This window comes from Empidonax traillii, unplaced genomic scaffold (assembly GCF_003031625.1).
Source record: "Empidonax traillii isolate 1590-97213 ecotype Southwest subspecies unplaced genomic scaffold, ASM303162v1 scaffold1355:size217225, whole genome shotgun sequence".
In the NCBI taxonomy this organism is placed as follows: domain Eukaryota; kingdom Metazoa; phylum Chordata; class Aves; order Passeriformes; family Tyrannidae; genus Empidonax; species Empidonax traillii.
Genome location: NW_020956548.1, coordinates 130,991 through 145,719, shown reverse-complemented (window position 1 = coordinate 145,719; position 14,729 = coordinate 130,991). Strand labels below are relative to the sequence as shown.

The 14,729-nt window shown below is 42.6% G+C and overlaps 1 protein-coding gene across 1 annotated transcript in view; it reads left to right on the top strand.

Moving 5' to 3' along the window:
• The first annotated feature begins 14,458 nt into the window (after positions 1–14,458).
• Positions 14,459–14,729, top strand: part of CD9 (CD9 molecule) — a 20,574-nt gene continuing 20,303 nt past the window's right edge. The window contains exon 1 of the mRNA XM_027906771.1: positions 14,459–14,662. Within this exon, the coding sequence (XP_027762572.1) occupies positions 14,597–14,662 (66 nt within the window). The 5' untranslated portion in view covers positions 14,459–14,596. The remainder of the gene's footprint in view (positions 14,663–14,729) is intronic.

Genomic DNA, 14,729 nt, shown 5'->3' with positions numbered 1-14,729 from the left:
AATATATATTTAATTATTCCTCCCCTTTTGACCAAATCATGTTTTTATGTGTTTCATAAGGATGAGCAGCCTTGGTGGAGTGGGGAATAAACTGAAGCACCCACTCAGCAATTACCAGCATTGCCTCAGCTACAAACAAGTCAATGGTTTTCCCCCTAACAGTAGATTGTAAACAAAGGAGGGGTATTTTACTCCGCTACCATTCCCAAAATTATTTATATATGTTTAGACATTTTTTTTTTCATGCGCCATCTGGAAAACCTGGCATGGGATTTGCAAAGTTCCTGTCCTGCCCCCTGGTGAAGAGGACAGCACAGAAACTCAGTCTGGAAACTCCCATTAGACCTGTAAACCTCCACAATCCGGTGGCAACTGAGATAACTGGGAAACGACATTTTTACCATTTAGAAAATTTTTCATTTCCAAAAAGCTTTCATCCCACTTTGGGAGGTTTTCTCCATATCCCACATCTCCCACTACCCAGGAGTCTCATGAAGCTGTGGGTTGAAAAAAAAAAAAAAAAAGGAAATTGGGCAAGGGGGCAGATGGACACCTGAACCAGGAGTGCCACAGGCACATCGTGTCTTCTGATGTTCTAGAACTTTCCATCAGTCATGCCAGAAAGCCTCTGAGCAGCTGCACTGAAAACTCAGGAGCCACAGCTCCAGTCAAACAGTACCACAGTGCCCCTTCCCTTCTCATCAATTAATTTGCTTAACAAGTAATGCACCCAAGAGAACAAGGAGGCTGTTGGAAGGATTTTTGGAGGGGACAAAGGGAGGCTTGTGAATTTACCCAGAAATGCCACTCAACCAGGCAGGAAGATCAACCCCACACGGATGTTCTGGATAGAATAATGCTCAGAGCAGTTCTCAGTCTGGTTTTATCCAGTTGCTGCTGAGCAGAACAGGAGCTGAGCAGTTCAGTGACACCAGAAAATGTAAATTCTATTGACATCATTTATCCTGACAGAGATAAAGAGCAAAACAGGACCCTGATGGTGGCTTTGACTACAGAACTGCCAAGGACGTGGCCAATATTGGTTCACTAATTATTATTCGCTAATTACTGTGCCTCTCCTGTCTGCAAGTGACTTTTGTCTCTGCAAGTGACTTCTGTCTCACCCTTTACACACACTGCAAACTCTTTGGAGCTGGCACCTTCCTGCTATTCTGTTTATGCAGCACTTACAGTGAGGACTGGGTGCAGAACTCTGTTACAAATAGCATCAGCACCACATCACTAGGGGGGAAAAACAAAACAATAAAAATAAATAAATTAATAATAATAATAATAATAATAAAAAAGGTCGAAACTGAGCTCTACCACATGCACTGAACTTGTTGGGTGTAATCCCGTGGAATGGAGGGAAGGTAAAAGCTCTGAAAGGGATGAAAGACACATTCATACCTAGGCTAGAGTTTACAGCCATCAAGGAGCTAATCTCACAACTGACATAAATCCTAGTCTAGACAAAGCTTTATACACTGAAAGGGATAAAAATACAGTGCAATGGCATCACATACAGCTTCACACCCTTTTGTAATGAAGGCTGGGACCATTTAGCTCAGTCTCAAGCCAGAGACTCCAAAATATTCAGCCAGGGCTAAAGGAGCATCCTGAAAAATCACTTTTAAAAAATTGCACACATCGGTACAAAATAGTCATTGTTAAAAACCCTTGTTCACTGAAGGTATTTCCCAAAATGCAAACATGCTGTGATTCAGGGGGAGTCACGTTCTGACAGCTTTTTACCTGTCAGATGCCACAGCTTCCCTCCCTGCAGCCCCAGCTTCCCCGCTCTTCAGCCAGTGTTCCATTACCCTTCTGCAGCTTATGCTGCCACAGAACCAGTCTTGCTGTGGTTTGTATCTTGGCAGATCCTCAGATAGGAGGAAAACATCCTTTCTGGCAGGCACAAGCCCCTGCAGTATCATGAGACCAAGCGCAGCGAGGGCCAGATTAAACCTGAGGTTTATTAATACTGATTTTGGGCAAAGGCTTTACTCAATATACAGCACCAGCTTTTCCAGCTCAGGATGTGTCAGGGGGAGGTTGCTCTCAAGCATGACTATATTTACTATAATCCCAGATCACATGCTGGTGTATTAAGATAAAAATGTCTTTGAACTTTTGGATTTATTTCCCTGGTACTGATTCAGCACTGGTACTAATATCACACTGATAAGAGAAAGCAAGTTACATTATTCTAACTGTGCAAATACAATTTAAACCATTTCTGGGGAATATTTTCTATGCACTTTAAAGGATGGAGTTCTAAAATGATAAGAACACACACCTGGATTTGCATCCAGCTGAAAAACATCTACTGGGTTGCTGCTGGCTGTGCTGAGGAGCCCTTGAAATGAAAACAAACCACCCACAAATCACACTAATGGGAAGGCTGTCACTTCTGGATTCAGTCCTAGAAATGAAATATAATAGGAGAAAAGAAATATTGGCTTTAGCCCCAGATACAAAAAGTAAATCATCAGCGAGCAGAGAATGACATTCCTCTCCTCCCCTTCATCCCAAACCAGACATCAGATTTATCAACACAAGTAATCAGAAGCTTTCCCACCTTCTGATAATCCAACTGAAAAAAAAAAAAAAAAAAAAGAGAAAAGAAAAAAACAAACCCAAAACACAACAAACAGAACAGCTGTACATGGAGACCACACATATCTATCATATCTATTAAATACATGACACAATTGCCTACAAAACCAGGAATCTCAGTTCAGCTGTAAATTTCCACAGGTTCCTTGGAGAAACTGGAGTGGGGAATGTTACACATAGAAGGTATTTTGTGAAAATATTTATGTCTATGTATTTATATATATGTATAAACATATAGGTAGATATAGATAGATGTCTGAGGACTGAAGTATTCTCAGTTTCCTGCCCTGGTAGCTCAAGCTTCCCCCTCTCAGGTGCATGGCCACAGACTTCCAAAGGACCAGAACATATTAAAAGGCAAAAATCCTAGTAGTAATATCCAACACAGATATCTTATCATTGCTGTGGGGCTTTTAGCTTCATTTTATGTATTATCTAACCCCAGGCTTGAGCCCACATTCCATGAAGCCTCAGTAGGATCAAGCACTTCAACAAAACACAAATTTGGACGTCAAAATTAATTGGCCTTGAAATACAAGTGGAGACTTTCTGAAATATGCATTTCTAATCCAGGTACTCAAAGAGGACGTGGGACTTTTAGGAAAGTTTTGCTACCAAGTGGCAGCTGAGCAGCAGAAAACCCAGCTTTCACAGGTTTGTTAGTTCTGTGCTCAGAGAAGAATAGCTGTGTACTCAGCCCCCAGAGCCCTCTGAAGAATATATTCCAGTCCTCCAGAGCTCTGGTATCTGGCAAATCTTCAACATCACATACTTGCTGACTATCCTAGTGTGCTCCAGGATAATGCTGAATTATGAACCCAGCCCTCTGCACAAAGTGTTCCCGTGTTTTCTTCTCAAAAGGCTTCCCTCCTCCACCCCAGAAAGTTAAAGAAGTGATTCAAGCCCCGCTGTGGAAATACCAAGTCTGTGTTTTTTAGCTAAGAGGAGGGCAAAGCAGGGAGAACAGAAGTTCACAGGAAAGAGAGGGACAAATCAGCAGCCCTGATGAGAAGCTAGAGCCCAGGCCACACGGGGAAATCTGTGCCTCTCATCCTTTCCACCTAAAGGATTGAGAGCAAAATGTTCAGGAAATGACAGTGCTCGGGTCAGGGATGATTCAAGAGTCTTGAGGAAGCAAAAAAATTCAAGGTGAGCAAGCGTGCAACAAAGTTTAAGAAAAATAGATTAAAAAGAAATAAAAGAATCAAATGGATCAACAATCAGATGGACCTTTGCCTGAGTGCTGCCTCTTAGAGGCTGAGTGACACTTGTTATGCCCTAAACTGCAACCTCAAGCCATATCCACAGGGGATATTTTTTTTTTAATTTCAAAAGATACCTTTCAAACAACCCTTTCTGATAGTTTTCCATGACTTGCTTTGGAATAATAAAAATACCTGGCGAAATCTTCAAGTTTGGCAATTTAAGTGAAGCACTTTGTAGAGAGACTTAAAAATAGAGATATCCACACGCTGCTGAGTATTTTTAAAAGACCCTTATTTTTTATTGATGGCAGAGCCCTCTGAGTAGAGAATAACGGGAACATCTGAGAACTACAGCTTAAGCTAATACCAAGCTCTGAGGTTGAACCAAATAAACCCTTTCTTGCTCTGTATACAACTCAGACAGGTTTGCAATTCCAGCCAAACATTTCCTCAAGTTTCCACGATGAGTCAAACCAAACACTGGACCAGCTTTGTGGCAGCGAGTTTGTACCCGAGTAACGAAAGGTAAAAATGAAATAATTAAAAAAAAAAATTGCTTTTCTACAATATCAGTGTCTACATTTACTATGAACCAGACATGTCAGATTTTATAGCACATTAGAGACCATACCTAGATAGGCAGAACTGAGGTTCATTTCGTGTACACTTGTGTTCAGGTTCAGATACACGACAGGTTATTGGAAATTTTTAGGAACAAGTTGGCACGCTGTAAATCAAACTCAATGTCATTGCAGTTAGCAAGGAACCATACAATGCCCACAGACAAGCAAGATCACAACATTCTGTTAGGAAAGAGATTTATTACTTGGTGTTTGTTGAAGTTTTAGAGCCATCAGCAGGCTAGAATCACATGCCAGTTTTGAGACACACCCCTGAGTCTGCCTCTGCCTGCTGGCATTTGAAGAGTGGTTGTTAAAGTTAAAAACTCTGCTCATCTTTTTCCCCAGGACACTCCAAAAGGTCTATTGCTTCTATTACCTTTTTTTTTTTTTTCTAGGTCTAGGCTATTCAGGTTTGGGTCTACTTTACTGCAATCCCTAATCCTCCACATCAGCAGGAGAGACTGCCCTTCCCTCCTTCCTTCACAGGTTTATTGAGCAGCTTTAATCCTTTAAGGAAATAAGAACACCCAGTCTAGCCCCGAGAAAACACGCCTCCAGGCATCTCAAAAGATTTAAGAGGAGGACTTAATTCCCTCCTACTTCAATTATGCTGGCTATTAACACCTTTCCCCTTCAGTTTGGAGTTGGAATCAATTGCCTTCTAACAAGACTTCTCTAGAGCCAGCTCCTAAAAAAGGTTACAATTTTTTAGGAAATCCTCCCTGCTTGCTGTAAGGCTCCCTTGCAGCGATCCAGAGGTAAACTCAATTGTTCCTTCACACCTCCCTGCCATAAGATGCTTTCTAAAGAACTCAACAGTGCTTTAAAGTCTGAAAGCCACAAGCCTGATCAATTGAAGCCACTGGAAAAAAACTGACCAAGCAAAGCTGTAGATCTAACACAACTTTAGAGCAGCAATATCTGAAATTATGGCTATGCACAGTACAAATGCAATTTCAAATTTTATAGTGAGATAAGTAAGATTACGTCTCAAATCAAAACCAAGGGACTTATTTATGTCTGCAAAAGTTAAAAAAAACCAAAAAACCACACCACAAAAACCCAACAAACCCCCCCCCCAACCTGAAATAATACCGTGATGCTTATTTACAACCTCTTTGGCTTCTCAGGTGAAGACTCACTTCAGAAAATATTACATAAACAAGACATAAAATTTAGAGATTCTAACGCTGCCTCTTTTGCAAACATGAAGAATATCCAGAAATACACATACCAACCACCATTGCTAAGGAGGCTTTCAATCCTTATTTCATTACTCTATAGGTACAGAAGAGCTGATTTTCAATTATGCCCTGTCTGGATTCTTGTTTCCATCCACGAGTTTCATCTGAGGTTGTGGCACTAGGTCAGAGAAGCTGCAGTTGTCAGTGGCCAGCAAATTGAAGTTCACCTGGGGCTCACCAAGCCCTCTAATTTTGCTCTACAACAAGAAAGTTTCACAAGTTATGTTGGCATAAGTAGAGTAATAGCTGTGCTTTTAAAGAAAGATTTTAATATAACACAAGCTGAGGTTGAGATGGGAAGGAAGACAAAGCCATGGCTTTACAAACATACCTCACTCTCTGAAAACCCTCCCGTGGAAACAAACCTTCCTGAGTGATACCACAGGGCATGTACTGGCCCAGATTTCTCCAGGAGGGCTTAATTAATAATTTAATTAATGGTGATTTGAGGAGTTGAAGAACTGTGTGTCCATCATTTTAAGGAAGTGAAGAAACACATGAGAATAGCTGTAAGACATAAAATATAGTGCTCCTTTACTTTACTCACCACATCTTGTCTTTGATGAAAGAACGTCACCTTGCCTCTAACTGTATCACCTGGAAAAGGGAAAGCACATTCAGCAACCTGTTCATACTGAAAATCTTACTTTGCTTCTGGATTTAATGCAGATACAGCCTTGTCTGGGCACTCACTAAAAAAGAGTTAGCAATTAGCTCAAATTTGCTGCAGCCTCCCTCTTCTAAATTGACTTACAACATTCAGAATTTCCTCACCTTGGCTTTTACACTTCTTTTACCTACTCTAAAGAGCAGCTCCATATATGCTGTATTTCTTTCCTGTGCTATTTGCTAAACTCTAATATTTTTCTTCAAGAAAGAAGGGAGTTCTTTCCATTTTACAGTGCCTGAAAGTCACAGATTGAAGGTAGAAACCTTATTTCTTGCTCTCACTCTTGAAGATACAGGTTGGTTTGCCTCAAGCAGGTCTTGATGATCTATGCTTCTCTCATTCCATCCCTGAAATGATTAAATGTCCAGGTAAGCACAGAGAGCAAAAGAATCAAAGCAGAGAAATTTCAGCTCCCCAGACAACATCCATCACCTTTATAAAGCCTCTTGCAACAGCTTCCCAGCTGATTTACATTTGACAACAGCAAATGTGATTGGCCAAGTGCTGAGAACGGGGAGGGACCCATCCTATCATGCTTTTCAGTAGCAGCTGTAGCAAAATAAATTTCATAATATGTTGCACACACCAGCTGGATGCCTGCCCAACAACGCTTTGCCCTCCACTCTTATGGTACTAGAACAACTAAAAATAAAAATGTCAACACTGCATGACCCTGGCAGTACTTTCCAAAGCCTGAGAAGGTGTTCAAGTACCTCCTGATAATTTCAGAGACAAGGGCTCACCTGCACTTTAAAAGAAGGGTCCACAAGGAGCACATTTTGGGTCCTTGTCAGCTGATTTTCCTGATGTAAAGTCCGTGACCCGGTCGGAAGCCCTCCTCACATACCAAGATGAGCTGCAGGCCATTAACACTGGCAATTAAAGTCCTGTTAAGACTTTTCCTATGAATGATAATCCTGTGACACCGGCTGGGATGACCCACGTGCTGAGATCAAAAGCAGCAGTTGCCATCTGTGGGCACTGAGTATTGTCCCAGGTCTGCAGAAAAGATTTTGTGGAGTAAAAAAAAAAAGAGATGCTGAAGGAAAGGGGAAGTGATTTTTTCGCAGGCTTCTCAAGCTATGAAGCAATCTGTGGTGTGATCAGTAGGAAATGACCGGAGACCTCATTATGACACTCGGAGTCTGTAACCAGGAATAGTTGAGAAACCCTATTCTTGCTCACTTATCATCCCACAGAAGCCATTGAAGTCAATGACTTCACTAGAATGGCAAAACTAAACAGTTCATTGGGAGATATAGTTCCATAGTACTTTTTTTTTTTCTCAGAGACCTCAAATGGCATCTGCAGAACTGACAGGTTCAAAGGAGCAATATTCAATACTGCAGCTTCTCCTGTTCAGCAATATTTCCTCCTCAGTTCTCAAGATAGTTAAAATAAACTGAAGGGAGAAAAGGAAAATAAGCAAGAAAATGTGAGAAGAATTCAAGAACTAATTGGAGTGGGCATGGGAGGGTAAGGAGTAAGAGAGAGAAATCAATAGAATAAAACATAAAGCTCAACCCTACAAACAGCTATTTTTTTAATCCACAAACCCAAAGCTACACATAGCTGCTTTAATAACCAAAGAGTGGTTTGCAAGCTTAAAATTCATGTGTTTGTAAATTAAAGAAGTTGAGAACAAAACTGGAAAACAAAGTCCGTGGTGAATTAAACCCGTGCTGGGATATCTGTCTAGGCCAGCTCCCTCAGATGAGTGTTATTTCAGAATTAAAAATCATTTAACTTCACCTGCAAGTGCTGTGTGGTTACCCAGAAATAAAACCCTCTCCATTTCAGACAAGGAGGATGTTACTTTAAATAATTAAATCCTGCTAATTTTCAGTGAAGATAGAGCTTATGGAGCTTTTTTGTGTACCCTAACACACCCTAATAAACCACTACTGTTAAAAAAAGGAGGCATCTTCCAATTTTTTTTTTATTATTTTCATGTATGATTTAATTTGTTTGTTTATTGTTGTTTTGGATAATTCTTTTTTTGTTCTTGGCCTTTTCATAAAGAAAGGGAGTTTGCTTTATGAGAGAACAGTGGGAAGAATCTCCTGGAACACTTCAGCATAACTGAAAAAACTGGGGGGAAAATATCCCCACTTTCTTCACTGGTAAACATTACTTTTCCTACTTTCTTACACTGAATGAAAGTTAAACCCTCAGTGTTCCAAAAGCTTAGTTGAGTAACTCCAGCGTCCCTAGTTAGCTGTGAAAAATATTTATACTCACACATTCAAAAGGGATTTATAAGTCTGAGATTCTGCTGGAGCGTTCAGACTGCTTTGCATCATAAATTCCACCTGTAAAACACCTAATGGAAGCACGAACCTCGGATTAAATACAACATCTTGACAACCTGGCAGCGCTGGGAGGAACATCCTGAGAATCCACCGCACAGCTCTTTATGAAACCAACTTCTTGGTTGGTTTTGGTCTGTCTGTTTGAGCTGCACACTGGAACCTGATATGCAGGGAAGTGTTTACACTTTAACTGGAACACCACTCAACCTGTGCAGGTAGTTTCCCCACCCCTCCAGCAGTGCAGAAGTGCTCGGGAGCAGCCCTGGGGCAGCAGCACGTGGGAGGAATCGCTGACGTTTTACAAGCTTGACGTATGGGAGTCATTCCTTCCACTGGAGAAACAGGTGAAACCTTAGTGAGAAGTAGAGAATAAAAATGCAAGAGAGTATCTGGGTGTCACCAGTTCATGCCAGCAGTTCACACCAGGGGAAGCTTTTCTGTTTAGAGCAATGATTTGGTTTATCCTAAATAGCCCCGTGTCAGAGCCCCAGTCAAGGGGTACAAGTCAGAATCAGTGACCCTTGGCAGGCATTGGCACCTGCCCTTCCCAATAATGAGAGATCACATCAAGGCCTGTGTTTTCTCAGCTATCAGACACAGATCTGAAGCCACACACTGTTTCCTAATGCTGCCTGTATCTCTCTCTCATGTGCTAGGAAAGCCAGGATAACTTTTCCAGTGCCTCCCACAAAAGTCACCACCTGAGCCTTGGTGACATCTAGACAGGTCTGCCCTAGGTCACCACACGTGCTCCAGTGCTAAATTACAGCAAGGGACATGTGGCACATCGTGGGTCCCTGTGCTCAAGAACCTGACACAAGATCATGAACCTTGACAGCAGCCACAGCCTGTGGCCCTGCTTCTGTCCCCTGCTCCTAAAATAACCTCATCTTTACCAAGAGCTCTGACACACACAGAGAGCGAGGCAGTCAGATGAATCACACTCGGGGCTGCATCCATGTCACAGTCACAATTTCCGAACAGGCATTTTGCAACCTTTCAGGGTAACAGCACTTGTCACTACCAACAGCCTATTGTTTATTAAAGCTTTGGGCTCCTACAGACACGAGACTGCTCACAGGGAAAAAAAAAAAAACCACAGACAGGCACTGCTGTCTGAAGCAGGAGGGTCTGAAACGGTAATTTAACTCGAAAAGGAGTTAAACCATATCCTACGTGTTCCGTGGCATCAAACTGCTGCCACGAAAAATTAAGGGACATGCAGACCATTTTTTGTGTTCTGTGACAATTAAAAAGGCAGGTGTGTTTTCTTTTCTCTAGGTAAAACCGTAACATTTTCCACATCCCAGAATGGTGCAGTTTGGAAGGGACCACAGGAAAGTAGTTCTTCCTCCTGTTCAGGGGAATTTCCTGGGCATCACTTTCTGCCTGTTGCTTCTTGTCCTGCTGCTGGATCCCAGGGAGAAGAGCCTGTCCCTGACACCCTTCCTTCCTGAAATGACCTACTTTCATCACTGGTATTATTAAGAGTGAGTCTGAATTATTTGGAACGGATGCTCGTAGTTTGACTAAAAGTTTAAGTTTAAACAACTAAGAACAAAACTATTTTTGCTTTTTATCCCGTGCCTTTTATCTCAGAGTTTGAAAATGATAACTGATTAGGAAACAAACAATTATGAAATAAGGATTCCTAAGTTCATATTGAGATTTTCCAGTAAAATGATAACTCATTATGAAACAATTCTCTACGGGTTCCTAAGTTCATATTGAGATTTTGCAGTTGCTTTCCTGACATTGTCACTGCTTACGTATCATACACAAATGTCTTATGCCAAATATTTGCAAGGATGTGCCTAAATCTCTTCTAAACTTCTTCCAATCTCAGTTAAAAAAAAAAAAAAAAAAAAAAAAGTATATTTAAAATATAGAAAATTAAGAAGCCTGGCTTTGGGTTTTCACTTCCAGCTACACCTCCAGTTACAGAGGAAGACCTGATTTCTAGTGAGGTCTCACAGGGCTGTGTGGTTCCCTCAAAGCCTTTCTGCCTCGTGGCAGAAAGCAGAAACAGGAGGCACAGCTTTACTCACAGCACGAGTTCTCCCAGAGTTTATCTGTTATGGATACCAAACACCAAATACTTTTCTCCCATCGGTGGAAAAAAGGCCTTTGACGTGGAGTTATTATCGGCGTGACCGAATCTGCGAGGCATTTTTTGCAGTGACTCATTCCATTTTGCAATGGAATGGCAATCTCGATTCTCCTGCTCCAGGACCAGCCCCAGATATGAAAGCCAGCAGGAGCCACTCACCCATCCTGGCTCTCTCTTCCATCCATCCCCACTCCAAATTATTGAAACGAGCAAAGCAAGTGCCTGTAAAATATTGTTTGATAAGGTGAGAACAGAAAAAATAGGGCACTGAACCTGAAGTGTCGCAGATGAACTTGGGGGTGGATTTTAAGGGAAAAGAGGAAATAGGAAGCCACAGACTCTACATCAGTGTCATCTGGGTCATCCTAAATTCTCATCTCCCTGGCAGTAGAGAAGTTGTGTGTTTCCTCACCGGATGGACAGATCCAGCCCAGCACACAGTGTACCACAATCACCCCTTGCACAGCAAAAAATTATCACTGAAGCAAAAAAAAAAAAAAAAGCAAAACAACTTTTGGATTTTTTTTTTCTTTTTGTGTCTGGCTGGTACAGTCAGAGATGTTATTTCTCTACGAAGAACAAAATTGTTATTATTTTTCTCCTTTAATCCACACTTCTCAAGAAACTCTGTTAATCCCTAACCTTCACTGGGGAAAGCTTTGCACTTTATCTCTCTGCAGCTCCAATAGTTTATGCCTGGCAGTTTAAGAGAGCTGAAAGAAAGATTTTGAAAGACCTGAAGTTGTTTATGCAAAGAAGGCTAAAGGCCTCAAGCTCCTTGACACTGGTCCTTCCACATATTCACAAGGTAGAGATAAAGGGGAAACAGGTCAAGGAGGCTGTGAACCACAGGAATTCTGCTGTTCTTACCAGTGGATCCCACTATCCTTTAATATAGTCAGGAGAGAAAGCCTTGCTATATGAATCAAAGGATCAGGGTCCTTGGATGGTGCAGACAGAGGGGAAAAACCCTTCCCAGTGAGAAACAAACTTCACAACTGGCCCAAACAGGACAGTCAGTTTAACACTAAAGCAGAATAAAGTAATTCAGCTTATCTGTATATGAAAACTAAGTCAGTGTTGCGTCTAGATTATCAGAAGGGTGATTTTAAAAGGCTTCTGGTAAACTCAGATTGCTTCTTATCAGCAACATCCTGAATTTGCTTTCTCTGTTGCAGCAGGACAAAATAACACTGTACAATTTTTAAGTGCAAATAATAAATGTTTCATGCAAAATGCCTATTATCCCACATAAATACAAAGTTTTAAAGCAATAAATCATTTCGAAGTACTTCTACTGGGGTCTTGAGTTTCCATTAGTGATTTCTATTATGCAGAAAATCAGATGATTACTATCTTGTTCCACTAGTCAGAGAACTTGAGGTATGGTCAAAGAGATGCATCTACCAGATGATCAGACCCCTGAAGAGTGAAACACAAATGTTCTCTCCGGATCCTTCACACAGAGTGACAAATAAAAAAAAAACAAACGCACGAGCACAGATTCTAATTACTCCCATTCCATATTCTTGAGAATATTAAAGATGCACAAATGTATTTCACTTCCTTATAAATTAATTCACCACATGAATGGGGAGAGCTTAATTTTTTACAAACTCACGTGAGGTTTTGATCCAACAGGTCCATTTCTTGCTTCTGATCAAAAGGCTACTGCCCATAAATTTTAATGGGAGTTCCTTTAACACAGCATAAGCATGAAAAGTTTAATAATACAAGGGCAGGAGGGGAGGTATGCAAAGTTTTTCCTTGTTTCCTAATTTTAGAAAGTTAGGGGAAACCACATTACTGATATTACCTAACAGCATAAATTCTTAGTGGCAAAGATGACAAAAGAAAACCAACTCAGAAGCCATACTGAAAATGAGTCTGAGACACAGGGCTTGCCCTTCCTCAGTGTACACAGCAGTTTAGTCACTTGCTCTTACTCATTTCAGCCTTGCTGGGTCTATTTTGTTGGGGCCAGCCTCTATCCATCAGCTTCCCCTTATTTTGGAGAACAAACCAAAATGCTTGATGTAGAGTTGGTTTCAAGTTTAAGCACCATTCGCCCCCCCCTCTCTCTAGTCAAGCTCATCTACGACCAGCCTGTGCAGGGATCCCAAATCAAAAGCAGCAGCAAACTTCTGATGGCATCCTTTAATATGCCACAGCTTTCTGCTTTGGGACTCGCAGAGAGTCAGGCTACTTGGATGCTTGGCTGGGGCAGGCATGACTCACAAACAGCAACACAGCAGCCAGACACGCTTCCCAAACTCTCCTTTGCCATTTATACCTGTCCTGCAGCAGCAACAGAAGCCTCTCAGTTTGGCTACTCCCAACCATCTTTGCATTTTTCCAAGCTCTTTATTTTTTTTGCCTTGCTTTCTAATTCTAAACCTATTCGTGTTTTGTAACCTGCTCTGCGAAAACAGCTGCCCAAGTTAATGTCTCTCCCTCACCATATTACCTCTGGAATGTGCTCTGTCTTATCATTTATTTTGGCAACAATAACTCCAACATGTTTTTATTTGCATTTCAGTGAGGCTTCTCTGTTCTTACTCTTCTGCTCACAGGGCTTTTTGACTCTCAGTACCTGTTGAATTTCTAGTCCCACTGTATTAAGGATAAATTAAGGTACAAGCTCTCAGCTTTGTTCCTGAGCTAACAGGCTCAGAAGTGAGGTGCTGAACTCCCAGTTAAAATTAAAGGAAAATTCTTAGCTGAAATTCAGCATGTTTATTCTCACAACTGGGGTGACCTAAGGGCACGAGCACAACCAGTTAGCATGGATCTCTTGGCAGGCTTAAACTTATCCCACCTTATTTTCCTAAAGTGCATGTTTATAACTTCATACAGACATATTTGAAAGATTAAAGGAGCTAAACTATGCTGTAAGTTTATCTGGTACAGGAAAATACCCATTTAATCCAGACTGATGCATTTAAAGTTAAACTAAACATCCAGAAGAGAGCCACAAAGGTGATGAGGGGTCTGGAGCATCTCTTTCTTAGGAAGAGAGACTGTGGGAGCTGGGGCTGAGAAGACTTGAGAGGGGATCTCATTAATGCAGTCAGGTGCCAGGAGGATGGTGCCAGGCTCTTTTCAGCGTGCCCAGGATGAGGAGCAATGGCCATAAACCGAAACAAGAAGTTTCACCTCCCCACAAGGAAGAACTTATTTACAGTAAAGGATGGCCGAGCACTGGAGCAGATGCCCAGGGCGGGTGTGTGGAGTCTCCCTCTCTGGAGAGATTCCAAACCCCCCTGGACGCGTTCCTGTGTCACCTGTTCCAGGTGACCCTGCCTTGGCAGGGGGTTGGGACCGGGTGATCTCCACGGGTCCCTTCCAACCCTAATCAGCCTGTGACTCTGTGATGTATTTAAGAGCAGGTTGGGGGGATGGAGGGGAGGGAGGTAAAGGGGTATTTGTTTGGGGTATAAGGACAAAGTTTTTCGTCCAGAGGATGGAGGAAGCGGCCCCAAGCCTGACCGAGCCCGGGGATCGCTCCCAGGCACACGCGGTGGGATTTTGGGTGCTGCGCCGCGCGGGGCCGGGAGTCGGGACTCGGGCGATCCTTGCGGGTCCTCATCCAGCTCAGGGCGTCCCACGATTCCCTGGAAGCGCCGATTCCCGGTCGGGGCCCGACGGGCGGAGCAGAGCGGAGCGGGGCGGGAGGGTGGCAGGTGCGGGGCGGCCCCGGGGGCGGGCGGAGCGGAGTCCCCGCAGGATCCGGGGCACGGCCGCATTTAAGGAGCGGCGCCCGGGCCGAGGGAGCCTCGCCCCGACCCGACCGCGCCTGCAGGAGCCGCCGCCATGCCCGTCAAAGGAGGCACCAAGTGCATCAAGTACCTGCTCTTCGGCTTCAACTTCATCTTCTGGGTGAGGCTCCGGGGGGCCGTGCGTGTTTTGCGTGGTTTTTGTTGTTTTTTTGTTTTTTTTTTTTTTT